General features: G+C 47.6%; 3 protein-coding genes across 4 annotated transcripts in view; 2 read left to right on the top strand and 1 right to left on the bottom strand.

Annotated features, from left to right (window-relative positions):
* Nucleotides 1-5,816: 5,816 nt before the first annotated feature.
* LRR1 (leucine rich repeat protein 1) lies at nt 5,817-14,816 on the top strand. Its single transcript, XM_061612626.1, has 4 exons — nt 5,817-6,397; nt 10,982-11,080; nt 11,776-12,503; nt 13,829-14,816. The coding sequence occupies exons 1-4, from the start codon at nt 6,215-6,217 to the stop codon at nt 14,067-14,069; spliced, it is 1,251 nt and encodes a 416-aa protein (XP_061468610.1). The 5' UTR covers nt 5,817-6,214; the 3' UTR covers nt 14,070-14,816.
* Nucleotides 14,817-17,798: 2,982 nt separating this feature from the next.
* On the top strand, nt 17,799-19,958 carry MGAT2 (alpha-1,6-mannosyl-glycoprotein 2-beta-N-acetylglucosaminyltransferase). The gene has a single exon (XM_061612625.1). It carries the CDS (start codon nt 18,000-18,002, stop codon nt 19,347-19,349), a length of 1,350 nt encoding a protein of 449 aa, XP_061468609.1. The 5' UTR covers nt 17,799-17,999; the 3' UTR covers nt 19,350-19,958.
* Nucleotides 19,959-21,843: 1,885 nt separating this feature from the next.
* Nucleotides 21,844-25,691, bottom strand: part of DNAAF2 (dynein axonemal assembly factor 2) — a 41,691-nt gene continuing 37,843 nt past the window's right edge. For both annotated transcript variants that reach the window (XM_061612624.1, XM_061612622.1), the window contains one exon: nt 21,844-23,142. In XM_061612624.1, the coding sequence (XP_061468608.1) occupies nt 22,618-23,142 (525 nt within the window). In that variant the 3' untranslated portion in view covers nt 21,844-22,617. The remainder of the gene's footprint in view (nt 23,143-25,691) is intronic.

Raw genomic sequence — 25,691 nt, 5'->3', positions numbered from 1 at the left:
GCCGGCGGGAACGGGCGGAGCGAGCGAGGCAGGGGTGGCCCTGCTAACCCTAAGCCCCTTTCTGCGGCGGGCAAAAGTCAAGAAGCGGGTGGCCTCCTTGCCCCACGGCCGGCTCATTCCTCCCTTCTGCGATGCACCGCCCGCGGAGAGGCTTTGGCCGTAGTAGCGGGCCGCCTCGGCGGGCGACTCTTGATTGTTACTGAGGAAGGGATTTTATTTATTTACTTTTTCTTGCTCTGCTTTTGCGGTGGGTTTTGTTTTTGTTTCATGGTCGATTTTATGTATTTTTTGGGCATCGTCTCTGGGTAATTGGACTGGTCCCTGTGCGCTGCGCGACTGCTCCCTCCTGGCGAGAGCGGGCACTGCCGTCCGGGCCGCGCTTAATTCCCCCCAGCCGCCAGCAGGGGTCAGTGCGGCGGCCGAAGCCGCTGCAGAAGCACCATGCCGGAGACCGACCGCGATCCGTCGGGGAACGTCTTGCACGGCTTGACTGTGCGCATAGGATGATTTGTGATGCATTATTAGGGGAAAGGGCTTCCACGCATCCGAGGGCCGCAGGTGTGTGTCAGTGAGTGCAAGTTACTAGCACAAGAGAGTATTAACAAAAGGACACAGGGCTCAAGCGAACCCGGCCTACGTTGTGGGTCCAGCTTCCAGAGCAGTAGCTGTGTTGGCGACACACCCTGAACATCCACAGCACCGATAAGGCATTTGTTCCAGTTGCCTTGCTTTGACACGGAGGCTGCAGTGACACCTGTCATTAATGTGGTGTTGTTGTTGTTATTGCAGTCCAGAGAATAAGGCGGGCACAAAAGTGCCTTAGGATGGGGAAGTTTCGTAGCTCCCTGCTATATAAAGGTAGTTGTGTCTTCCCCAGGATTCCAGCACAGGGCAGTGGGGAACAATCCTGGATTGTTGCATGCCGAGGTCAACATAAGGCATGATACCAATATCAGCATTCCTACATTTGGGGCTGTAAGCAACACTTTTAACTGTAAGCAATGTCTGGCACATCTCCCGAAGTGATTAGCCATACATCCAGTATTGTACCATTGTTTCCAGTGGCTTATTGCCATTTGTGAAAAGATCTGAGCCATGTACAGAAGGCCTTTGCCGAATAAGCCACATAAGTTAGGGGAGGATCGAAGGGTGTATGTGGCTTTCAGGCAACCTTAAGCCTCCTGCAGTGAGCCCTAGTGACTACATACAACATGGTTGGGGATCATCTGTGGCCCTCCAGATCTTGTTGAACTCCCACAAGCCTCAGACAGCATGGCCGATAGTCAGGGATGATGGGAGCTTTAGTTTAGCGACATCTGGAGTACACCCGGTCAGCCAAAGTTGCTTGACCTGCATGCCAAGCCATCCATATCCAGATAGGGTTGCAGTTGCAACACCAGCTGAAGGGGGTAAAAGGCACTGCAACACAGAGGCTTCTAATGACAATTAATTTTGAAGTATTATTTTTTAATATACTTTTTCACCACCTCACTAAATGCAACCCCTCTAATTTAATTAATTAAAACTCATGCAACATTATACAGCCACAATAGTGGCTGTATACTATAGCCAGCGGGGATTTTTCACATTCTGCAATGTTAAATTGAAAATACCCCCATGCCATTCTGAGGCTTCCCATAAGCTCATTTCAAAACAAAACCTTACATAACTTATAGTCCTGAACTCAGAAACACTTGCTTAACAACCCTGTCAATTTTCATGGCGATACACAAAACAGTCAGAGAGAATAGACAGTTCAAAGTGTAAAAAGAGAGAGAAAAACCTCAGAGCCTTTTTGGACTTTTTTCTCTGTTCTCATAATCTGTTGAAATTCATTAAAAATCAGCCATGTTCACAGAGTACCTGTAATCTTAATACTGATGTTGCCCCATACTCTGACCTTCATCTGCTGCAGTTTAAAAGTTTAAAAAATGCCTGGCTGATTTTTAATTAATTTAAGAAATTTTGGCTGGAAGCCTATTATAACGCGGGGCATGCTCAGTAAGAACCAACTGTCAGAGTTCTAAAAGCCTCACAGCTGCTGGGCTTGCCTGATCAGAGGGCCACACCCACACCAGACTTTGATTTCATGTGAGACAGTCATGGCTTCCCTCAAAGAATCCTGGGAAGTGTAGTTTGTGAAGGGTGCTAAGAGACTCCTATTCCCCTGAGAGAATGGTTTAACAGTCAGCCACTCTGATTGAAGGTCTGTGAGGGGAACAGGGCGTCTCCTAGCAACTCTCAGCACCCTTCACTAACTACACTTCCCAGGATTCTTTCAGAGAAGCCATGACTGTCCAAAGTGAAATAAAGGCCTGGTGTGGATGTGGCCAGGGAAAGCTTTGGTTTAAATTTGGGTGGGAGGCGACATGTGCCCGCTGTAGAATAAAAAGGTGGGGGAAAGCCTGAAAAAGAATGATTCTGTTTACAATGTTTTCCTTTTGGAAAGGAAAGGGGCTTCCCTTCTGCCCAGTGCCCACCCACCCAATCTCCTCCCCTCTCACTCCCTGCCCCTTCCCTGGGTCAGTGTTGGACTACGACCTGGGAGACCAGGGTTCGAATCCCCACACAGCCATAAAGCTCACTGGGTGACCTTGGGCCAGTCACTGCCTCTCAGCCTCAGAGGAAGGCAATGATGAAATCACCTCTGAATACCGTTTACCATGAAAACCCTATTCAAAGGGTCGCAATAGGTGGGGATTGACTTGAAGGCAGTCCATTTTCATTTTCAAACATGATTGCATAGAAACAAATCCCACTGAACTCAAAAAATATGCAAATGATCAAACCCACCCTCCCTTCTCTTTCCTCCTATCCCCTCCTCTTGCCCCTTCCCTCCCCCTTCCTTTGCCCCTCCCTCCCCATCCCCTTCCAATCCCCTCTTTCCCCTTCCTTCCCCCTCCTCCCCTTCCTCCTCCCCATGGTCAGTTTTACCTATCTTAAACATGATTGCATGGAAGTAAATACCATTGAACTCTATAAGCATGCAAATGATCAAACCTGCCCTCCCCTCCACCTTCCTTTGCCCCCCTCCAATATGCTCCTTCCCACTCCCACTCCTCCTCCCCCATGGTCAGTGTTTCCTATCCTAACCAAGATTGCATAGAAATCCCATTGAAAATAAGCATGCAAATGATCAGACCTGCTTTCCCCCTCTCCTCTCCTCTCCCTTTGTCCTCCCCTGCCCTCTCCAGGCCTCCCTCCCTCCTTCCCTCCCCTGGTCAGTTTTACCTATCCTAAGCATGATTGCACGGGAGTAAATCACACTGAATTTAATAAACATGCAAATGATCAAACCTGTCCTTCTCCTCCCCTCTCCATCCTGCCTCCTCCCCTCCCAGTCCTCCCCTCTGCATTTCCTCTCCTCCTCCTCCTCCCCTCCCCATCCTCTGTGGTCAGTTTCACCTATCCTAAGCATGATTGCAGGGGAGTAAATCCCATTGAACTCAATAAGCATGCAAATGATCGATCCACTCTCAGCAAACTTGGACAGGATCCCATTTCTTACCTCCCGGATTAAAAAGCAGGGAAATTCACTAATAGGCAAAAAACCTTGCGGTTTAAGAACATACCTATAGCTCACAGCTATTCTATCAAACTTTAAAAAGCAGGGAAATTGGGCAGCTATAGTGAATGCACCAGGGGAGCAGGAGACCTGAACTCCTCTCTGAGATACTGGACTGCCCTACAAATTGGTCAAAATGCAAACACCATTTGGGTTGGTCTTTCACAGTCCAATCCACTTCCTGTGTAGCTTGGAAGAATTTGGTAACATGCCTCTGAGCATATGGTGAGTGGTGGCAACACCTGCAATCAGCCCAAAGAATAGAAAGAAGACATGTGCTGTGCTGATCTTGTTTTAGCAGGGAGGAAGCAACATTATTAAGACAGTTGATATAGTTGAGATTGTCACTTTGAATATGTCTGATTTCCTTCGCAATTTTAGTGATGTTTCCTATAGGAAATCATTTTCTTTTGTTTCTATTTCTGTGAATATGTGAAGTACAGCAACTCTTTGCAAAATTTATACTAAAAAAACTCCAAACATAATTGTGGATTAATGGCACTGACTTCTGCAGAATAGTCTCCAGTGGACATCAGGAGTGTCTCAATTTGCACAAGATAAAACAGTGGGAGGTGAAATATATTCTAGCAAAATGCTAGGTGTGCTCTATGTTTTCAATTGACTGTGCTCACCTTCCCTTAAATGAAGTGGTTTAAACATAGCAGGCTGAAAATATGCATCCTCTTTTTTCCAACAGCTAGAGTCATTGCTGAAGTAGCAATATATTGGAATCAGTCTGATTTTTCATCAAACTGCAGGTCCAAATTCCACTGTTAATCCACCCAAAATAGAAATAGAACATAACCTCCAATTTGAAACACAAAAGGCTGTCTTCACCATCATATGACACTGACCAATAAAAAGGCTTTGAAATTAATAAAAATAAATTTGACACAGATTTCTGGGATGAATAATGAGGGAAATAAAATTTTCTAGTGTAGATTCTCTGTAGAAACATTAATAACACAGGAAAGAAGCAAAGTAAGAAGAACACCAGCAAACATACAAAAATATAATTCTCTATCTGTGGAGATGGCAAGTGTTGCCACCACTCACCATATGCTCAGAGGCACATGTTACCAAATTCTTCCACGCTACACAGCAAGTGGATTGGACTGTGAAAGACCAGCCCAAATTGTGTTTGCATTTTGACAACTTTGTAGGGCAGTCCAATATCTCAGAGAGGAGTTCAGGTCTCCTGCTCCCCTGGTGCATTCACTATAGCTGCCCAATTTCCCTGCTTTTTAAAGTTTGATAGAATAGCTGTGAGCTATAGGTATGTTCTTAAACCGCAAGGTTTTTTGCCTATTAGTGAATATAAATATAGTGTTGCTAGTATTGGAGGTAAATACAGTGCTTACAGAGGGAGCTATACCATCATCCACTGCAAGAGGGCAATAGATGGAGGTTGTAGGAAACTCAAAAGACAATGCGAAAGTCACCATCAGACCATGGTATTTCCGATTTCTATGTGTGGATGTGAAAGTTGGACAGTGAAAAAAGCGGATAAGAGAAAAATCAACTCATTTGAAATGTGGTTTTGAAGGAGAGCTTTGCACATACCATGGACTGCGAAAAAGACAAATAACTGGGTGTTAGAACAAATTAAAACAGAACTGTCACTAGAAGCTAAAATGATGAAACTGAGGTTATCATACTTTGGACACATAATGAGCACACATGATTCACTAGAAAAGACAATAATGCTGGGGAAAACAGAAGGGAGTAGTAAAAGAGGAAGGCCAAACAAGAGATGGATTGATTCCATACGGGAAGCCACAGACCTGAACTTACAAGATCTGAACAGGGTAGTTTATAACAGATGCTGTTGCACGTCGCTGATTCATAAGGTTGCCATAAGTCGTAATCGACTTGAAGGCATATAACAACAACAAAGTAGAGAGATAGCAAAAGAATATGGACTTATTTCATTTTTAAAAAATCAAACGCTGTAGTCTTTTTGTTATGTGCCTTCAGGTCGATTACGACTTATGGCAACCCTATGAATCAGCGACCACCAATAGCATCTGTCGTGAATCATCCTGTTCAGATCTTGCAAGTTCAGGTCTTTATTTGCACTTTTTTTCTGAAAAACTGAAAAGACTTTCCACTCTTAAGTTTCATTGCAAACCGTAGAGGGGTTTTGCCAAGGGCTAGACTCGTTGTCACTCAGCGCGTGAGCGCCTCTAACGTTTTCCTATCTCTGTATATGGAACGGGGTATTGCTCTTCACCTGCTCAAGGGGGCCTCGGATAAGCTGAGGCGACTATCTCCACCGCCTGTCACACCCTTCTCCCTCAGCAACCCTCCCACGCATCTCCGGACTATGTCGAGAGAACGCGAAATGAACCCATATACGACACTAGAAGGGAGAAGCGGATCTAAAGCAGGAGGCCCTCGCCGCGCGGGCAGCGGGCCAGGGCTCCATGAGGCAGGCAGCTCGAAAGGCAGCCCCTCCGCGGAAGCGACAGGAGCGTGAAGGTCCCTCCTTTCCCCTACTCCTCAGCGGGGTGCGCGCGCAGGAGGCGGGAAGATTTTGTTTCCCCCCCCCTCAGTTTAACCTCGACGGCTGAGGCGCCCAGGCTCGGCGGGCCTGAGGAGAAGCAGGCCGGGCTGTTCTGGCTTGGCTTGGTTTGGCCATCTCCGGAGATGCGGCTGCCGTGCGAGGTGTCGGTGGTGAGCCGCCTGCTGCCCTCGGCGGGGCTCCGGGGGCCGGGGCGCTCCGTCAGGGCTGTGGTCGCCCTCGGGAAGCCGCCCGGAGGAGGAGGAGGAGGAGGCGGCGCCTGGCTCCTGGTCAGCACCGCCCGTCACCGCCCTGGGACCAAGTACCAGGTGAGGCGCCGCGAGGGAGGAGGAAGGGCGAAAGTTGTTCAACTCTTGGGGATCCAAGGAGGACTTTTTCAGAATGGGCTTTATTATTGCCTCCTTGAGGGCTAATGGCATTGCACCCTCTTCCAAGGAAGCATTCACCACTGCCTTGATCCCTTCGCTCAATTTCTCTTTGCAGCTCACAATGAGCCGTGTAGGGCAAGGGTCAAGCAAGCACGTGGTTGGCCTCACATTAGAGAGCACCTTGTCCACTTCCTCAGAGGGAAGGGGCTGAAACCGATCCCACCGGACCGGAATGCGATTGGCCAGCTCTGGCCCACTACCTGTGTCCACGGCTTACGGAATCGAGCTCTTCAGGCGCTCGATTTTATCAGCAAACTGCTTGGCAAATTTGTCACAGGAGGCTTTAGAATGTTCCAAGGGTTCCTGTGCAACCAGACCGAACAGGCTTCGGACCACTTGGAACAACCTCCTGGGACAACACTGCAGACGCAATGGAGGCAGCAAAGAATTCTCTCTTCGTTGCCTTCGTTGCCACTTGATAGGCAGCTATTGCTGCTCTAACAAGTGTCCGATCGCCGTCAGAACGAGATTTCCGCCACCGGCGCTCTAGTCGTCTCACCTCCTGCCTCAGGCCCCGTAAGCGTGGTGTATACCAGGGTGCAATCTGAGTTCTATTCAGTGGGAGAGGACGTTTTGGAGCCACCCAGTCTATTGCCCTGGTGATCTCCCTATTCCACTCCGTCACCAAGGTTTCGACTGGGCGACTTTCTGACAGCTCCACATCTCCCAGCGCATTCAGGAATCCTTTTGGCTCCATCAGGCGTCTGGGGCAGACCATCTTAATGGGTCCCTTACCCCTGCGGAGGGTATGTGGCAGTGAGAAGTCCATGTTCACCAGATAGTGATCTGACCATGACACGGGGTTCAGAGAAACAGCCCCCATTTTCAGAGCACTTCCTTCCCCTCCCGAGACAAACACAAGGTCGAGAGCATGACCGGCTACATGGGTGGGTCCAAAATTACAAAGGTGCAGTTCCCAGGAAGTCATGGTTTCCATGAAACCCCGAGGAGCTCCTATGAGAGCAGTCTCAGCATGCAGGTTAAAATCCCCCAAGACTAAGAGGTCAGGGGAGAGAATCCGCACGCTCGAGATGACCTCGAGCACCTCGGTCAGGGAGTCATTTGTGTAGGGGGGTGGGCGGTACACAAGAAGAATCCCTAAACTGCCCTTAGGGCCCAACCTCCAGTACATGCAGTCAACAAACTTGGTCTCGTGGAGAGGGAGTCTGGCAAAACTCAAGGACTCCCGATAAATGACTGCCACTCCCCCTCCCCGCCTACCAATCCTTGGCTGCTGTGCATATCGGAAACCCGCTGGACATATGGCCTCAAGCACAGGTGCTGCCGCTTCATCCAGCCAGGTCTCCGTAATGCACACCAGGTCTGCATGCTCATCCATGATCATGTCATGGATGAGCAATGTTTTTTGCACCACAGACCTGGCGTTACACAACAGCAGTCGAAGATTGGGTGGAGTCGTACATCTCCCAGTTGTCTTCTGGTGGTGCGCAGGCCCGGAACAGGGGATGGATATTATGCATCTATCCCTTGTTCCCCTAAGCTGGCATGGCCTGCGCCTCGTACCCCTCCAGCATCTGCCACCTAGCCTCTCGATAACGTGGCCTTCCACCCTCCCCACAAGAACCTTCTCTGCCAAGCACATGCCTCCCTCCTGCCAGGACTCAAGTAAAGTCCCCCCACTTCCAGACAGGACCACCTAAAGTGCCAAAATATCCCGTTATCCCCCCACCCAGCCACCGTGAGAACCAGCAATGGAGAATGCCAGCAGCCACCGGAGGCGTGGGTCTGAGCACCCACCAGGCCAGTACTCCCCAACCCCCCCGACCATCCAAGCTGTGTCCAAGTTACTCGCCGAGGTGAGGGGGGAGACCATATCCAGTCTCTGGCCGCCTTCTATGATGCTCCCCAGTCGTTTCGAACCGCGCCCACACTCCAGCTATTCCACTGCGGCATTCTCTCACTGCGTTTATTTCTTTAATTTATGTTCCGCCCTTCCTCCCAGAAGAAAAATATATAAAAATGCAATATAAGAAATAAGAGAAGCAGTAAATATGCCACTCAGATTCTCCATGGATGTTTAATGTGGCTGTGCGATGGACCTCCTGAATGAAGCTTGTGGATCACTCGTGGTCGGTAGACTAGTTTGGGAACCCCTTCTCTAGGCTGAGTACAGCACCTAACTCAACACAGTAAGATTGCTACAACAGGCAGAGAAATCATTCAGTGGTTCACCAAGACCCTCAGTAGCTGTCAAGTAGTCCATGTGGTGAATGTTTTTTTAACCTTGCTGTATACCACCTTGATGTTTTCTGACAGGGCAGTATATAAATATTTTTATAAATAAACATCTAAAGTGCAAATCAATCAGTTCACTTTCCTGCCTGGAAGCCAGTACAACAGCATTTAAGCTGTGGCATGATTATATGATGATGATGATGATATTTTTCTCTTGGGGGAGGGGTAAGAAAAGGAAGAGTCTGTTCCAAGGGCAAAAAGATAACTTGCTTCTTTCCAAAGTTAATGTGGGGTCCGGGAGATCCCCAGCCTTATAGCGGGGTGGGTGGGTGGGTGAGCAGCATGAAAGGTAGAAGCCCTTCCTTGCCTGCCCTACCAGGTTTGAAACCGGCCAGGATGGTGAGGCCTTGGAAGCAATCAGAACACCACTTTCTCACAATCAAGATCTTGAACCTTTTTCAGCTCAAGGGCCACATTCCCCCTTCAGGACAACTTTCAGGGGGCCACATATCAGGGGTGGATGGGGCCAGAGGCAAAACTGAGCAAAGCAACAAGTGTGCATTTTCTTGATTTATATTATTATTATTATTATTATATACCACCCTTCTTCCCAGATGGGGCCCAGAGTGGCAAGCAAAAACACTAAAAGCATGCTACAACATCTTGAAAGCAAGAGACTTGAAACATTAAAATATCTTTAAAAACATCTTTACAAAACTTATTAAGAAGCAACTCCAGCACAGACTGGGATAAGGTCTCTACTTAAAAGGCTTGTTGAAAGAAGAAGGTCTTCAGTAGGCTCCAAAAAGATAAGAGAGATGGCACCTGTCTAATACTTAAGGGGAGGGAATTCCAAAGGGTAGGTGCCAATACTGTAAAGGTCTGCTTCTTATGTTGTGCAGAATGGACCTGATAAGATGGTATCTGCAGGAGGCCTCACCTGTAGAGCGCCGTGATTGACTGGGAATTGGTCCTAAGCTGTATAGGGCTTTGTACACCAAAACCAGCACCTTGAATTTGGCCAGGCAGCTAATGGGCTGCAGTTTCTTTATTAAATTTATATTCTGCCCTTCCTCCTCTCCCCCCTCCAGAAGGAGAGGAAGCGAGGGTGGATCTTTTTTCCATGAGGGAATTCAAGGCAGTATATACAGGGTTCCCAGGTGGTCTATCCAGGCACTAACCAAACCCAGACCTGCTTGGCTTTAGAAACATGGCTACATCATGTGCATTTTGACCAGAGGTAGAGAATCTGTGGCCCTCTAGGTGCACAACTACAACTCTCATCATCCTTGACCACTGGCTATGCTAGCTGAAGCTGACGGGAGCACAATGACATCTGGAGGATTATGGGTTCCCCACCTATTGTGGACCACGCCCTAGGCCTGGGATGAGGAACCTCTAGACCCCTTAAGTGTTTTTGCCTGTCTGGGATGTGCCTGGAAGGAGGATACAGAGGTGTGTGTGTGGAAATTAACCTACTGGACAAAGGTAAAATTAATTCCCTGCAACACCTGTTCATCACTTGAGTCAGACCGTTAGAAGGAGCTCCTGAGGTGCACGTTTTGTATGATGCATGCAGAAAAGGTGTCTTCTGGGCTTATTTCAAAAAAGTGATAGCTGGGAAAGACGGATTTGTTCATGGTCCTAATTAGGAGTGTATGTCCAGTTTTTAAAATTTCTTGTTAGGCAAGAATGCTTTAGTAGCAGACAGTGATTTTTTTCCATGGAAGACAATGAATAATTTGAATTTTGAAAACTAAGGGAATTTTATTCTGTATGCTTGGTTCTAAATCAGGGATGAAGAACCTTTGGGCCTGCAGATGCTGTTGGACTCCATCTCCCATCAGCCCCAGCCACCATGGTCAATCGTGTGGGACGATAGGAATTGCAGTCCTTCAACATCTGGAGAACCACAGGCTCCCCACCACTGTTCTAAATTATTAACATGGTGCTGTGCTCAACTAAGTTTTACTCAAGAGTAGATCTACTGAAATAACAAGACCTATGTTAGTCACTGCACAACTGATATCTAAGAATAGACTTGTTGAATCAGGCCGGCAATCTGTCTGGATCAGCTGTCTGTCTCCAAGACTGGCCAATCACAGGGAGCCTTACAAATTGAATAGACTGTAAATCCCTTGTCTTATTTTTAGGTCTGAACATCTGGTTGGTAGACTCTTATTATAGTGCTTGGACAGGTGGCTTGTTTTGGGAAATGTTTACTCATAGGCCCATGGTTCTATTGTGTTCTTTTCCTTTTAAAAACAGTTGAGAGAGAACATAGGACAACTTTTTACGAAGTTCGTGGAGGAAGGAAAAGCCACCATACGGTTGAAGGAGCCAGCAGTGGATATCTGTCTCAGCAAGGTATGGCATCTGGCCTGAGGCAACAGCTGGTCTTCTAACTGCATGTACTTGCCAAACAAGGGTGGTGTCTTGGCAACCCAACGTGGGCCATGAGGAAGATGTGCTGCCCCAACCTCTACAAATCTGTCTCAGCTGGCAAATTTACATTTGGGAAAATTAGCTTATTAGCCTCTTTGACATTCATCTCTTGGCTATCTGACACTGAAAGAAGCAAAAAATGCATGTATGCATTTCATTTATTCAATATATATTTCATTTCTTTAACTAGTGAACAGATTGGGAGCTATATTCTACAGCTTAAAATACCTTTCAGCAATACTGATGCTAGCCAGCATGTTTTAGATTTGCATCATTGTAGAATGAGGTAAATAACATTTTTCTCATAGTTTTAATCAGGCTTTTTTAATGTTAAGCTTTGTACTTTACAGCAATGTTTTTTCAGTAGTTATGTTCTATTCTTATGGGCCTTGTCTAATATTGGAGCAACATTATGTCCCTGTGACAATGTTGTTTAATTCTGATGGAGTCAGTGCTAGAGAAAACTGCATTGGGCTTTACCCTTCTGCTTTCCAAAGGCTAACTACTACCTGATGCTCACCCACATGTTTGTGTCATGATTCAGGAAGTGCTAGCATTTTTACAAAAACCTTTGGACCTGCAAATGGTGATTATCATTGTGCACTGTTTGGCTACAGGCAAATGTCAGTCAGCTGAAGACTTTCCTGTCTGCAGTGAAGCTGGCTGACCGCAGCACCAATGAGGAGACCTTACCACTGTCTACCTTGGTCCCACCGAAGGCTTCTGAAGTGGAGAAACCAAAGACGAAGATGACCATAACCTCAAGGAAGGATTATCCGTTAACCCGGAATTTCCCGCACACTCTAGAACATCTCCAAGCCTCTTACTGCAGATTAGCCCGCATTGATATGCGTATGCTGTGCCTGAAAAGCCTCCAGAAACTGGACTTGAGCCACAACCATATTAAAAAGTTGCCGGCAACTATTGGGGATCTTGTTTGCCTTCAGGAGTTGAATCTACAAGACAACCACCTGGAGTCCTTCAGTGTGGCTCTCTGTAACTCCACCCTCCAAAAGTCACTCCAGTCTCTGGATCTCAGCCAGAATAAAATCAAAGCACTTCCAGCACAGTTCTGCCAGTTACGGGAGCTCATTCAGTTGAAGTTGGATGACAATGAACTAATTAGGCTGCCATTCAGGTTTGGTCAACTGAGTCAGCTTCGCTTCTTGTTTGTGGCTCGTAATAAGCTCCCGTTTTTACCCAGTGATTTTGCAAAACTCTCCCTCGAGAGCCTGGATCTGTTTGGCAATCCATTTGAGCAGCCCAAGCCACTTGTTCCTGACATGCAGCTAAAAATACCATTGACTTTATTAGAATATTCTGCCAGAGCAACGATCAATTACAGGTAAAGATGGAAGGGGTTGGCTTTGAATCCCAGGGGTGATTAATCTTTCCCATATTCAAAATTAAAACATTCCAAAACAGCAACGTTATTGCTGAATATGAGGTACAATTGTAATGTAGAGGAAGCAGGTACAGTTCAGGAGTGAAATTTCCAGTAGATCGTGCCCTCAGTCACTGCCATCTATGGCAGATGTTAGCAGTTCTGTTGTACAATAGCTTCTTGCTGGAATGAACTCTGTGGTATGAGTAAGGCTACTGAAATGTGGGACAGAGTATGGCTTCCTGAGAAGCCTAGGCCAGGATCCAAGGAATGACAAGTCGATCTGTAATGCTTGAGGAGACTCAGGGCTTGTTGCTTTCAAAAGTAGCCGCCCCATGATGACATACTACATTTGAGACAGGCTTTCCAAAATAATGTATAAAACTGTTCATTAAAAAAGTGAAAATGCCTCTGAAGTTCAGGGATGGAGCCTGTTGCGCTCTAGATGCTGGACTGCAGTCCCCATCAGTCCCAATCAGAAGAGCCACTGCTTATGGATGATGGGGGTTGCAGCCCAACAACATATGCTTCCCCACCCCTGCTCTACGTACTGGCCTTAATTTTTTTTAAGCAAGATTTTCACTGTAAGGTGACGGTGAGAAGTTAACATGCCAACAATGTCTGCTGAAAAGAACCTACAGGAGAAACTTCCTGTGGGTCAGATGGTGGGGCTTCATTTTCTAGAACTGTCTCCTTTTCTGTTCCCGTTACCCTCTTCTCAGTCTTACAGATGCTGGCATTTATGTTGTGCCTTTCAGCTTTCAAAGCGTTTGGAGCACAACACTTTATCTCTGTAACCTGTCTGTTACAACTGCCTGATAACAACGGCGTGAATTATCTTCACATTATCCTGTCACCCTGGGCTACTTTGGAAGTGTGTGATATAAAATTTATAAATATAGGTTGGGGCCAAAGGCTGAGACAATAGCCGCCTTTGGGCATTATAGTCAGTTATCAGATGAGGGTGAGGGCAGTGTCATAAGTGTGCTGCCTCTGTCCCAGTTAACCTCCAACTCATGGAGGACTACTTTTGTACTTGTGGAAGCTCCCCATATGTATTAAACTTCTCCCCTTGCGCACACCCCACACCCATGTGCTCCAGAGGGTTGGGGAAACCCCTAGAACAGATTTAGTGTGGGGGAGGAGGGAAAGTGCCATTGCACAAGCAGAAATCCTTGCGCTGACAGGGTGCATTCCTTAATGCTCCTTTGGATACGGCCCTCTGCATTTAATATGCACTCAACATGAACTGTGTATTTACATCCACACCTTGTTCTCCTTCATAGGCTTCCTTATAGCTGCCACATCCTTCCTTCTCACCTCTGTTACGATCTGGAGATGTCAAAGAGCTGTCAGTGCGGGCAGGCCTGCCTGAGTTCCTTCATTCAGACAACAGTGACCATGAATCTCCACAGGGTGGCACACACAGTTGTCCTTGTGGATAATATGGGAGGCACAGCAGCCCCAATCCTCCGCTACTTCTGCTCTCTGACTTGCTATTCCCAGTTTCTGGATAGGCATCTGTAAAGCATCCGGTGACCTTAAGCAGACACACTGTGTGGTCTGAGCAGCTTCAGCCAGCATCGGAAGCAGAAGACACACACTGTCTTGAGTTCTGTCTGCTATCGAAAGCAATGATGGAGCACTACAGAGGCATTACAGAGCCAACAGATCTGCAAACTGTCTCTTAGACCTTTCCTTTTTTTATCATCCAGAAAGAGGAAGGAATGCAGGCTTGGCTTCTAAATAGAATGCATCTTGGTTTAGAGGAGGCTGCCTGTTTTGTCTAACACTCTCATGACTGTCATAGTTCAGGGAAACTCTTTGTGTGAGGGCTACAGGTTCTGTTACGATGCCAAGTCTATGTTCCTATGTTACAGCTGTCTGATGCTATGAATGGGAACAGCTGGAGGACTCCTAAAGTCGTGTTTCTAAGTGAGAACCTGCTTTTCTCCTTCCATATAAGGTCACTGTTCCCACTTTAAAAATGATTAGTGGTGCTTTTCTGATTTAAAACAGCTGGTGTTCAAAATAAGTCCAGAAGATTGGCTGCAGTGGAGCAAGAAAATATGTCTCTCTGGACAGCAGGCCACACTCTTGGATTCGTTCTGAAAAGCTCCCAAGTTATTTCAGCAGTGTTTTAAGAACTGTTCCCTGAAATGGTGCTTACTCTGAACACAACAGTATTATGAGTTTAAGAAAAAATCAGTGCAAACTTTGTGCAATTTTTATACCTTTATATAAAATTTGTCAAATGAAAGTCTGCCATGCTTATTCAAGTAGTTCTGTTTACTGTCACTATTGAAGGATTGATGCAAAATTGTAACGTGATTGAGAACAAGTTACTGTGATGGCCCCTTTATATGTTAAAAGTTATATGCTGGAACTGATTTTCCATGTATCAAATGCATGTGCATAATGATACAGGAATGAGAAAGGAGTGAGCCCGTCAGCCTGGATTTTACTATAAAAGGTGTGCTCTACATTCAAGAAACTTGTTCCTAAGTGCAGAGTGCATCATATGAAGCAGCTTTGCATTATTAATGGCCAAAACCCTCTCGTGTATAGATACAAAGATTCTGAAACGGTTTGGACTTGTGCTGCAGTGATTAATCTTAAATGGGACTGGTCTTTAGAAACACACTGATGCTATCTGTATTTCCATTCACTGATCTGTTCTTCGGAACTGTGAAGAGTTATAAATTCACAATGTACAGTGAGTAATGTCTTATCACGACTGTAAGAAACCCATTGACCTGGCAGCGTGCGTGTGTGTATGCAGTATATAGGCAAACTGCTGAGATACAACTCTTGTACCAAAATACTAATATGCTGCAAGTGGGAGCAGAAACACAGATAATGGAAAAGTGGGGTGGGGTGCTAGCTTTTTTCCGATAAGCAGGTCAAATGGCTTTAATATGTAATGTACCTAAGATGGCTTTTGTTATCTAAGCATGCGATAAGATAGGAGTGTAATTTTAAGACAGTGAAGCAATGGCGGACATTAAGGTGTGGAAAATTTAGGTCATAACAGTTCATAACATAAAACTTAATATTTGTCTGTGAGCTGCTTCTGAAGAGAGGTGGGTCCTTACTATATAATTTCTATACTGCTTAATATTTAAAAAAATATCTAAGTGGTGGACAAAACGCTTAAATGGACAACTCAACCACATATACAAATATTACATTAATGCAAACGACTAATAAATATAGGCCAGTATCAACTGCTTCTCCTTCTGACCCACACCCTGCCTCTCAGTGTACCCACAAACTTGCAACAAGGAGGGATCCTGGAGCAAAACTGCTGACATTACCCTAGTCTCTCACTCTAGGCTTGCTGTTACGGTCAGGCACCAAGGCTACTTGCAGTGGCGTCAGTCAGCTGCTCCACACAGCCAGTTCCACACTACAGCTGGTTTGGTTTCGTAAATTCCCTACAGGGAACTTGATGGCAAACTGGGCACCCCTCACCTTGTAGTTCGTTCTCTGGCTTCTGCACACTCCCCTCTAGCTGAGATCTCCTTATTGAGTGCTCACCTGCATCTAATGGCGGGCCATGCAATCTTGCATTTTCCTACCTAGTCTCAGCTTGTGAAATTTCTACACTGCAGCCTTCACCAATCTGGTGCCCTCCAGAGGATTTGATTTCCAATTGCCATTGGCCCCATGCCTGGGGCTGCTGAAAGAGGGAGTGGGAAACATTGGGAGGGTACTGGGGTCTTAGGTGCTTTGGCTGGCTAGAACGTGTCCTTCAACCCTGACGATACTTCTTGTTACCTAAGATGTAAAATTTGACCATTGCCAGTGATTTTTTGATATATATAAAAAAGGAGATTGTGATAAAAGTGTCATGGATGCCTGCAAAAAAAAATGGTTGCCAAGGGCAGCAAAAAAAGAGGTGCCAGTGCTGTCACCGAGAAAGCACTGGCTCCACCCCTGCCCCCCCCCAGCATATGCCACCTAGAAGGTTGCCCAGAAGGCAATGTGGACCCTGCCAAGTGGCCGCCTACATTGCTTTTTAAAGGTGTTTTTAAAGCTTTTTTAAGATTTGTTTTAATACATTTTAGAGTCTGTTTTTATGATGATTCAGGGTGCTTTTGTTTGCCGCCCTGGGCTCCTACTGGGAGGAAGGGTGGGATATAAATAAATAAAGGGGCTGCCTAGCTTATTTCCACCTCCAGCATCTGCCTCTAGTCCCCACCCCAAGGCTTAAAAATTCCTGGTTCACTCTCCATCTTCCCTGCTTCTTTTTTTGGGTTTCAGGGCAACTCTCAGCACCTGCTGCTCTGCTGAGATGGTGAACAGCGTGGGGGCTGGAGAGTGCTCTGCTGAATTTCTGCCAAGGACATATCTGTGCTTGCAGAGGGGAAAAGTAGACGGGATTCAGAGTTGCATAGGACCTTTTTTTAGTCATAAACTTTCAAAAGGAAAGGCGGAACTGTAATTTATACCTGATCCACTCTGGAGAGCCAAACCATACAGTGATGCCCACGACGATATGGGCTGAACTCCCCAAACCTTCCCAGTTAGGGCCCTTCCTACTTCCTTCTATGGAGCTCACGCACTCCTCCAGTCTTGTCCTAGTCTCCCTTTTCCACCCAACCAGGTCCTTATTCCGGATGTGTGCGGAACACAACACAAAAGGAAAACTGAGTGGGAGGGAGGAGGAAATCTGCAAAGTCAGGGACCTTTTCTTCGTTACAAGTGGAAAAGTTCAAGAACAAGAGGAGGGGCCTCTTGCACTGTGCGCGCTCCCCCGATCCGCCACGAATTTAAAAGTAAAGTTAGTGTTTGCGCTTGATTAATGAAATGGGAGGGGGCGGGAATTGCGTAGTTAAGATGATCTATCCCAGCTCAAAATGCAGCTCAGCCTGCGGAATGGCGGCCCGTGCACGGCCTGGCGCCTTTAGCCTCGTGCATGCGACCTCGAGGCAAGCTACGCCAGCAACCCGCGGTGACGGCATGCTACGGAGGCGCCCTGAAAGGTGGACAGAAGACCGCCATCAGGACTCGGGCGCCCCATTCTCCATCGCGGCACGACGGGGCAGATCCTGCCGGTGCTCCCGGAAGCGGCACGTGGAAGGAGGCAGAGGCGGCGCCGCCGCTGCAGCAGCAGGAGGCGGGGCGGGGCGGAGCGTGGCCTCCCTGCTTGTGCGTCCGGGGCGGGGCCGCTGGCGTCCCTCCTCCGCTCGCTCCGCATCCGGGCGCGCCGCTGAGCCCGCGGAGGGAGGGACTGGCCTCCCTCTCGCCACTTTCGCGCCCGCCTGAGTGAAGGCAGCAGGAGGGGATGCGCGCGCGGCGGCGGCGGGGAACGTTGGCCGCCCGGCTGCTCCGCTGATGCGCCCCGAGGCGTTGAGGGCCGCGCCGGGCCCGGCTCGAAGCCGCCGCCGTCGCCGCAGGTAGTGAGAGTGTGGGAGGCGGAGTAGGGCGAGGAGGACCGGACGGGACGGGACCATGAGGCTCCGCATCTACAAGCGCAAAGTGCTGGCGCTGCTGCTGGCCTTGGGCGCCGGCGCTTGTGCCCTGGCGCTTTGGGGAGGCGCGGGCGAGGCCGGCGGCAAGCGGGAGGAACCGCCGCCGCCGCCACCCCCGGGAGACCAGCCTCTGCCGCCGGCCGTGGCCAGCAGCAGCAGCCTTCCTGCCCGCGGGCGGCTCTCCAACTCGTCCTCGGCGTGGCCCCCGCGGGAAGAGGCGGCGGCGCTGGGGCTGAACCGGACGCTGCACTACCGCTCGCTGGTCTACCGGCTCAACTTCGACCAGCCGGTGCGCAACGAGGCGCGCTGGCGGCCGGGCCCGGCATCAGAAGCGGTGGCGGTGGTGGTGCAGGTGCACGAGCGCGCCGAGCACCTCCGGCTGCTGCTGGCCTCGCTGCGGCGCGCCCCCGGCGTGGAGAAGGTGCTGCTGGTGCTCAGCCACGACGTGTGGTCCGCCGAGCTGAACGCGCTGGCCGCCTCGGTGGACTTCTGCGCCGTCCTGCAGGTCTTCTTCCCCTTCAGCCTGCAGCTCTACCCAGGCGAGTTCCCGGGCACGGACCTGCGGGACTGCCCGCGCGACGTGGGCCAGGCGGAGGCGCTGCGCCTCGGCTGCCTCAACGCCCAGTACCCGGACGGCTTTGGCCACTACCGTGAGGCCTCCTTCGCCCAGACCAAGCACCACTGGTGGTGGAAGCTGCACTTCGTCTGGGAGCGGGTGCGGGCCCTGCGGGAGCACCCAGGCCTGGTCCTCTTCCTGGAGGAGGACCACTACCTGGCCCCCGACTTCTACCAGGTCCTGCAGCGCCTCTGGGCTGTGCGCCAGCAGGACTGCCCTGAGTGCCAGGTGCTCTCGCTGGGCACCTATGCCACAGTGCGCGGCAGCTTTGCTGCTCGGGCTGATAAGGTGGAGCTCAAGACGTGGAAGTCCACGGAGCACAACATGGGTATGGCCTTTGCCCGGGACACCTACCAGCAGCTGATCGCCTGCACCGATGCCTTCTGCACCTACGACGACTACAACTGGGACTGGACCCTGCAACACTTGACTGTCAGCTGCCTGCCCCGGTTCTGGAAGGTGCTGGTCCCTGAGATCCCCCGGGTCTTCCACACCGGCGACTGTGGCATGCATCACAAGAAATCTTGCCAACCCTCTGTCCAGAGTGCCAAAATTGACTCGCTGTTAAACAGCAACCAACAGTACCTGTTTCCTGAAACCATGACTATCAGCAAGAGGTACTCCGTGGCCCCCCTAAGCCCCCATGTGAAAAATGGGGGCTGGGGTGACATTCGGGACCATGAACTCTGCAAAAGTTATCGAAGACTGCAGTGAGAGAATGACAACATGGAGCCTTTTTCATTCTCAGCTGGGCCTGTCCTGTCTCTTACAAAGATCAAAAAAAAGGAAATTTATTGATTGGTTTCTGCTTTAATATGAACAGTGGTTATTCTAAAAAGTGTCATATGGCGGTTGTTTTTGAGGCAGAAAGGTTCTTTAGGCAAATGTTAACAATAAAAATGCTACTTATTTACTGGGAAATTGAAGATTTTTATCTAGGCCTTTTTATAAAGTGTTTGACGCTTTCAACCACCCCAAATTCCTTTTTCTTTCTAAACGTCTGAATATCAAGACAGCAGATGGGAAATGTTCCTAAAACAACAGGTTCACTTCCCCAAAGACTTTGTTTTAAAAAGTTTAGCCCTTAATTGGCTTTTTAACTCCCCCCCCATTGTTTATCATAATGAAGAGAATCTGCTGTCATTCAGTATTCCATAATCCTGTACAGTCTTGCTTGAAATTTAGTACCTTAATATCTGCAAAAGCATTTATTCGTTATGTGCTTATTATGAGAAAGTTGGAAATCCGTTTCTTTTCACTTTAATGTAGAAATACGCAACTCTTTTTTTAGTTCTGCCAAAATAAAAGTTCATGTTTTTGTAATATGACCCTGCTGGTGATTGGGAACAATCAATTTTAACTTTCATAGTACAAATTTAAAAGAAAAGTGTAAACATGGAAATGATGACATTGCAGTAACAAAGTTCATTAACAACTCAATATTTTAAGACCTGGAACTGAAAACAACTGCAACCATTTACCTCCTGTTAGTGAAACCATTCAGCTTTCAGGTGAGGCAGCTCATTTCAATGAACAATTAAAAATAGGGCTGGAAGAAGAAAGAGTACAAAATTTGAGAGGTAAAAGCCCCAAAACAGCATATGGAGAAGAGAAATACTAATTAAGAGCATATTCTGCATCTGTAGTAGAGGCTCAGTAACCTTCAGAAGCCTTTCTTGGTGGAATAGCACAGATTTAATTGAACCATGTGTTCAGTGCTAGCGTTCAATCTATCAGGATGTTTTCCAGCACAAGCTCCATAGAGTAAATGGGCCTCATGCAAAAGAACTTCCCAGGAGATTGGGCCCTTTCTTGGAAAATGCACTGAAGATAAAATCTATTTACATGCCCAAATTACAACAAAGGCACAGATGTATATTACTGTGTAGTAATACACACAGTAGTAGCAGGAAACCAGGAGATGCCAAATTCATCTCTAAGGCATCCACTAGAACTGCACCAAAAACACTTTACTGGTGAATTTTAGTATGATCCTAGATTTCATAGGATAATCCCATTATTGGAAGCTACCGAATTATGTCTAAAATAATTACTGTGGAGTGTTCCAGACTTTGATTTTCTGGGATGCAAATGCATTTAAGGTTACAAAAGAGGAAAGACTTCATTTGGTTCTTCTCCCGCTCCATTTCAAAATTTACAGAGCTTCTAATTTAATGGATTGAAGAGTGCAGATCTATTTTCAAGCAAGTCTTAATTGAGAATTCTCCTGAAATCTGTTGGACTGAGAAAACAGGTACAATCCAGCCAAATGTGAGGAGCTGTCAGGGCTGACACCGTTCGACGGGGGACCATTTAAAACAATAAAACATAGTGCTTAATAGTAGCTTCATGGTACCTGTTAATTAAATATCCCTATAAAGTGCAAACAATTCAAAAGGCCCCCAGGCTAGCTATGGTATGCAAATTTAACAGAAGTTGTAGAATAGGCTTTGAACTGTGAAAAAGAGTTTGGTTGACAGAAAACAGATGTTTCTACATTGAAACTTAGAGCAGCTTGGTTTAAAGTTGGACAGCTTTAATTTTGTTACCTTCAAATTCAATAATTGGCAGGAACAGATCCTCATAGCTGTTTGTGGTGCTGGCTATTGTGTGTCACATGATGAGAATGGGACTGCGTAGGTGGACCACTTAAGGCATGTCTACTTTGAAATCAATTCCATTAAAATGAATGGGATTCACTTCCAGTGAATGCAATTTACAATCTGACTATGACACAATAGATGGTGTGGAAGTTGCATGAGTTTTAGGAAGACTTGAGTGCTTTGATAAGTCTCTCCACAAGCATGTAAGGGATTTCCCAAGATAGTTGCAACACATTGCAGCTTCCTGGAGCATTAAATGGGTTTTGAAGACCAGATGACACTTAAGTGTACACATAAGGTGGAGAAAGTAGATTTCAGCATCCACCAAGAAAAAAAGTTTTTGCACCGTTGGTGCTGCTATTTTTTTCCCTCCTACCTGGCTGCAGGAAGTGTGAAAGGGGCTCCCAAAAGATGAGCAATATAAATTCACACCTGAAAGTAATGGTGGCAGCACAAGCCTCTGTACCATGCAAGGTAGCTTCCAGAGGCTTTTGAGAGGGACACTTGAAATGGTCGGATTCTGTTTCCCAATCAGTTGAGAAGAGGTGGAAATGCTGGAGGGAAAGTTAGAATGAAAGCACTATGAAATATCACCCACACAAACCTTGAAAGCGTGACTAGGCCTTGCTCAGGAGCATGGCTCAGTTTATTAAGACGAGATTATTCAGCATTTGTGCCCATGCATTCAACCTCTTCGCTCCTTTCTTAGTGGTGCAAGAAGTTTCTTAACAATGGTTCCCCATTTCAGAATCTGAACCAGGAAACAAACTACGGGCTTCAGAACAAGCTAGGGTTTTAAACAAACTTCAAACCCTGGTTTAGGATCCTGCCTCATTCTAAAGCTGGTAATTGTAGTTTCCTAGTAAATATGAAATGAGAAATGGATTAAGAGACTTCCTGGTTTAATCATGGTTATGTGTCCACGCAAAAGGCTTCTTCATATCTCCACAGATGAAGATGCAGCCTACCCACAGCCCATCTCTTCTACCTACTCACCAGAACAGAATTTTGTGCTTGACTGTAAAGTCTGCTTGACTTAATGGCTCGTTTCTTTTTGAAATTCAGCAACAAACTGAACACTAAACCAAGGGTAGCTAACACGGTGCCTTCAGATGATGCCGGATGACATCTCCCATTATTCCTGACCACTGGCTGGGGGTAATGGGAACTACAGTCCAACAACGCGTGGAGGGCACCATGTTGGCTACCCCGCTCTAAACCTTTGAAATCTCCAAAATAGCAGTGAATGAGCACGTGGGATGCCTCGACTCATGGATGGCTTTCTGCAACATCTTTTCTTTCCTGTGCTCTTTAGAGGAAATGCAAAACATGAAACAATTTTTTGGTAGCTGCAGAGCCAAGAGCTTAGCATGGATGCATTAATCCAGTTCATACAACAAAGTATTCTCAAAGGTGACCACACAGTGCGTTGTGTGATGGCGAATATACTGCACACTTCCATTCTGCATGTCTGTTTCCTTTAACACAGGGGGAGCCGGCCTACTGCCCAGGTCATGATTGTTCTGTGCTGACTCTGAACGTGCATCCTCTCCCCCTCCGGTTTGGGCAGGGTCCCCGCAATGAAGCTCAGCATGTGCTGTGGATGTGGCTCTTTTGCTGGTTGTGAAAGCAAGTTCTGACTCATGAAACCCTCTTATCTGCACTTTCTCAGGCCTTGCCAAGTTGGGGTCGCTGGGGTCAAGCTCCAAACAATGGCCCAATCCCCCGCCAACTTGGCCCATTGTTTCCATGGATATCAGCGAGTGTGAAGCTGTTTCACCTTGCATGGGGCAGCTTTCTGCATCTGTTGAGAGTTCACTGCCGTTTTCTTGTCCACCATCCTCTCTCTGGGGATTAACTCTTCCTTCTATTTTGTCACGTTTAAAGCTGTTCTGCTCCTGTGCCTGTTAAAATAAAAAGGAGGGCAGAGGGGAATTTGTTACGGCTGTAGGCTAAAGGTAGAAAACTACTGCTGACAGCAGGCTCAGCCAGCAAACAGGAACAACTAGGGTTTCCTCCCAAACGGGTGTCCCTGTCTTCATGCCTTGCTGCCGTGTTTCCTGTACACAGTTTTGGGAGGCTTTCACAAGCCACACGGCAGAAGCTGGTCAACAAAGCACCGGAGACTTGCTGAGAGGCCAGGCTGCAGGAGGCCTGCCAGGGGGCTGATGCTGCACACTGTGTGCTTGAACCAGGGGGAAAGGATTCTGGCTGGGCTGTGCAAAATGCCTGGTGCTTGTCACAGAGCTGTGTTTACCCAACGCCTGGGGCTCACGTGGACTCTGCATGCTTCTGGGAAGAGTTGTGGGTCTAGCTGCCCTGGGCTATAAATTCAGTAAATAATAAATAGTAGCCAGGAAGCTGTAGGTGTGCCTGGCCTTTCCTAAGCGCTGCACTAACTGGTTCTTTTTAATTACTATTTAATTATTTGGTGGATATTTTGATAGACTCACTAGGGCATGGGGATGTTTTAAGTCTCGGCACCTTACTGTTGAGGAGAAGGGTTGGGTCGAAATCCTCAAAGATCCCTCCCTGCCAAAGCCCGCAAGCCGCCAATCAGGGTCAGGCCAGGTCCCTGTGTCTGTCGTCCTCCAAGGCTACCCGTTGCAGCAGGCCAGGCCAAGGTCTGTACTGTTCAAGAGACTTCAGATCTGCTCTCATTTTCATAACCAAATAAAGCAATTGTCCTCAGCTTACAAGATCTAGCATGACTACAAGGCACAAAGTGGCAGGGCTACTCGGGCAAAGACGCATCATTTGGCACGCCTCCTGAATCCCCTCAAGAAAGGACTGGGTGGGCGCTCCTTCTGCGGGCCTTTTCTCTCAGCTCGGGACTGGGCCAGCAGGTGGGCACTCCCACAGGTAGGTTGTCTAATGGGCTCTGTTTTTGTGCCTGCACCACCAACAACACATCCATGGTGACAGGTGCAGCGCCTCCAGCCTTCCCTCCTGAGCTGCAAGCAGACCTGCCTCATGAGGCGGGCTCAGCTGCCGATCGGCCTCTAAGGGCAACATCTACCTCAGGGGAGGGGTTGTCAATGGGCAGACTACTGGGCTCCACTCCTACATCCTCATCCACCGTGTCCAGACCACTGAGCCCCTCCCCTGAATCCCCAGCCACCGCCACTTCAGACTAGCCCTGCCAAGAGTTTTCCACGAGGCTCATGACAACAGTCCTCTAAGACACAGTGCAAGGAACAAATCTGCAGAGGAGCCAGGAAATGAGCCCCAAGTGGCCATCTTCCCTGATATTTCTGGCTTTGTGCAATCCAGGATACAGTGCCATCTGCAACTGATGTCGACACTAAATCTGCCCATTTCCCTTCCTTGCTTGTCTTCCTCTCCCAGCTGAAGGGCCTTTATACCGCCTTGTGCAGAAGCCTCTGCTTCAGCAGGGAGAGAGGAAGAAGCATCTAAAACCCTTGTCCCACATGAAAGGGCCATCTGCAACCCAGAACCCAGAGCGCCACATGTGGAGAAGAGGTGCACCACAGAAGATGTCCCCTGAATACGTAGCTCTAGCTGACTCAAGCAAGGCAGCCAAGCTGCTATTCCACAGAGAAAGGCTAATCCTCCTCAAGTCATGAGCCAACATTGCCAACCCCAAAGATGTGACTTGGCCAGAGTCAACAGTGTGTGGCCTCTATCCACCAAGTCATCCCAAAGGAACATACAACTGGGGAGTAAATCCATGCTTCTGCCTGAACATTTGTACCTGTTTATGGAAATCTGTCCTCGGTCCAGAAGAGGACTGGCAAAAATAAGGGCAAGTACACCACCTTGATACCAACAACGAAGTTCTGGTATAGGCTATATTTGCCATTCAAAAGATTTCTCCTTTCAGTTATTAAAATACCAAATATTGACATTCACTGCAGTTGGCAAATTTTCACCAGCTAACAAATACCAGATACCAGACCAAGAAATGAGAGAAGGTATAAATGCAGTACAGCTTATGAGCCTTTACATGGAAGCTACATATTGACAGCATAACACACACAAAGCGTGAGACATTATTTTAATATGCAGTAGGAGAATCAGAAACCATCCACGTGGAATTTGAAAGCAGAGCTAGGCTCCAAATAGGGAGGTTTGCTCTACCTTTCACTTCATTACATGCAGGCAATTAAACTGAGTGCACCTCCCACACCACCCCCAGGAGCAAAGTCCACACTGCAGCCCTGAACTTTCAGAGTCTGATCAGAGATAAAAGCTGGCTGAGACACATGATGATTTAAGTAATATTTGCAAGTGTAATGTTCAGAGTCACACAGTGCTTGGGCTTTTTCAAGGAGAGATTAGAACTGATTCTCTGCCATTTTTAATAGTTTCTTATTGGGTTTATGTATGTCCTATAATTTTTTTAAAAAAACTTATTTACAAATTGTGAAGATGTTGTGATAGCTCCTCAGACTAAGTTGGGAGGCGGTCAGGATCCGAGAGCGACGCCCTA

This window comes from Rhineura floridana, chromosome 2, assembly GCF_030035675.1.
Source record: "Rhineura floridana isolate rRhiFlo1 chromosome 2, rRhiFlo1.hap2, whole genome shotgun sequence".
NCBI classification, from domain to species: domain Eukaryota; kingdom Metazoa; phylum Chordata; class Lepidosauria; order Squamata; family Rhineuridae; genus Rhineura; species Rhineura floridana.
The sequence above is the reverse complement of the archived record's forward strand: the minus strand, read 5'-3'. Positions and strand labels throughout refer to the sequence as shown.

Excerpts from the sequence above, each read along its gene's own strand:
- MGAT2 (XM_061612625.1), top strand. The coding sequence starts at position 18,000 with ATGAGGCTCCGCATCTACAAGCGCAAAGTGCTGGCGCTGCTGCTGGCC.
- LRR1 (XM_061612626.1), top strand. The coding sequence starts at position 6,215 with ATGCGGCTGCCGTGCGAGGTGTCGGTGGTGAGCCGCCTGCTGCCCTCG. Across the intron at positions 6,398-10,981 it reads GCCCTGGGACCAAGTACCAG|TTGAGAGAGAACATAGGACA; the intron begins GTGAGGCGCCGC and ends TTTTAAAAACAG. Across the intron at positions 12,504-13,828 it reads AGAGCAACGATCAATTACAG|GCTTCCTTATAGCTGCCACA; the intron begins GTAAAGATGGAA and ends TCTCCTTCATAG.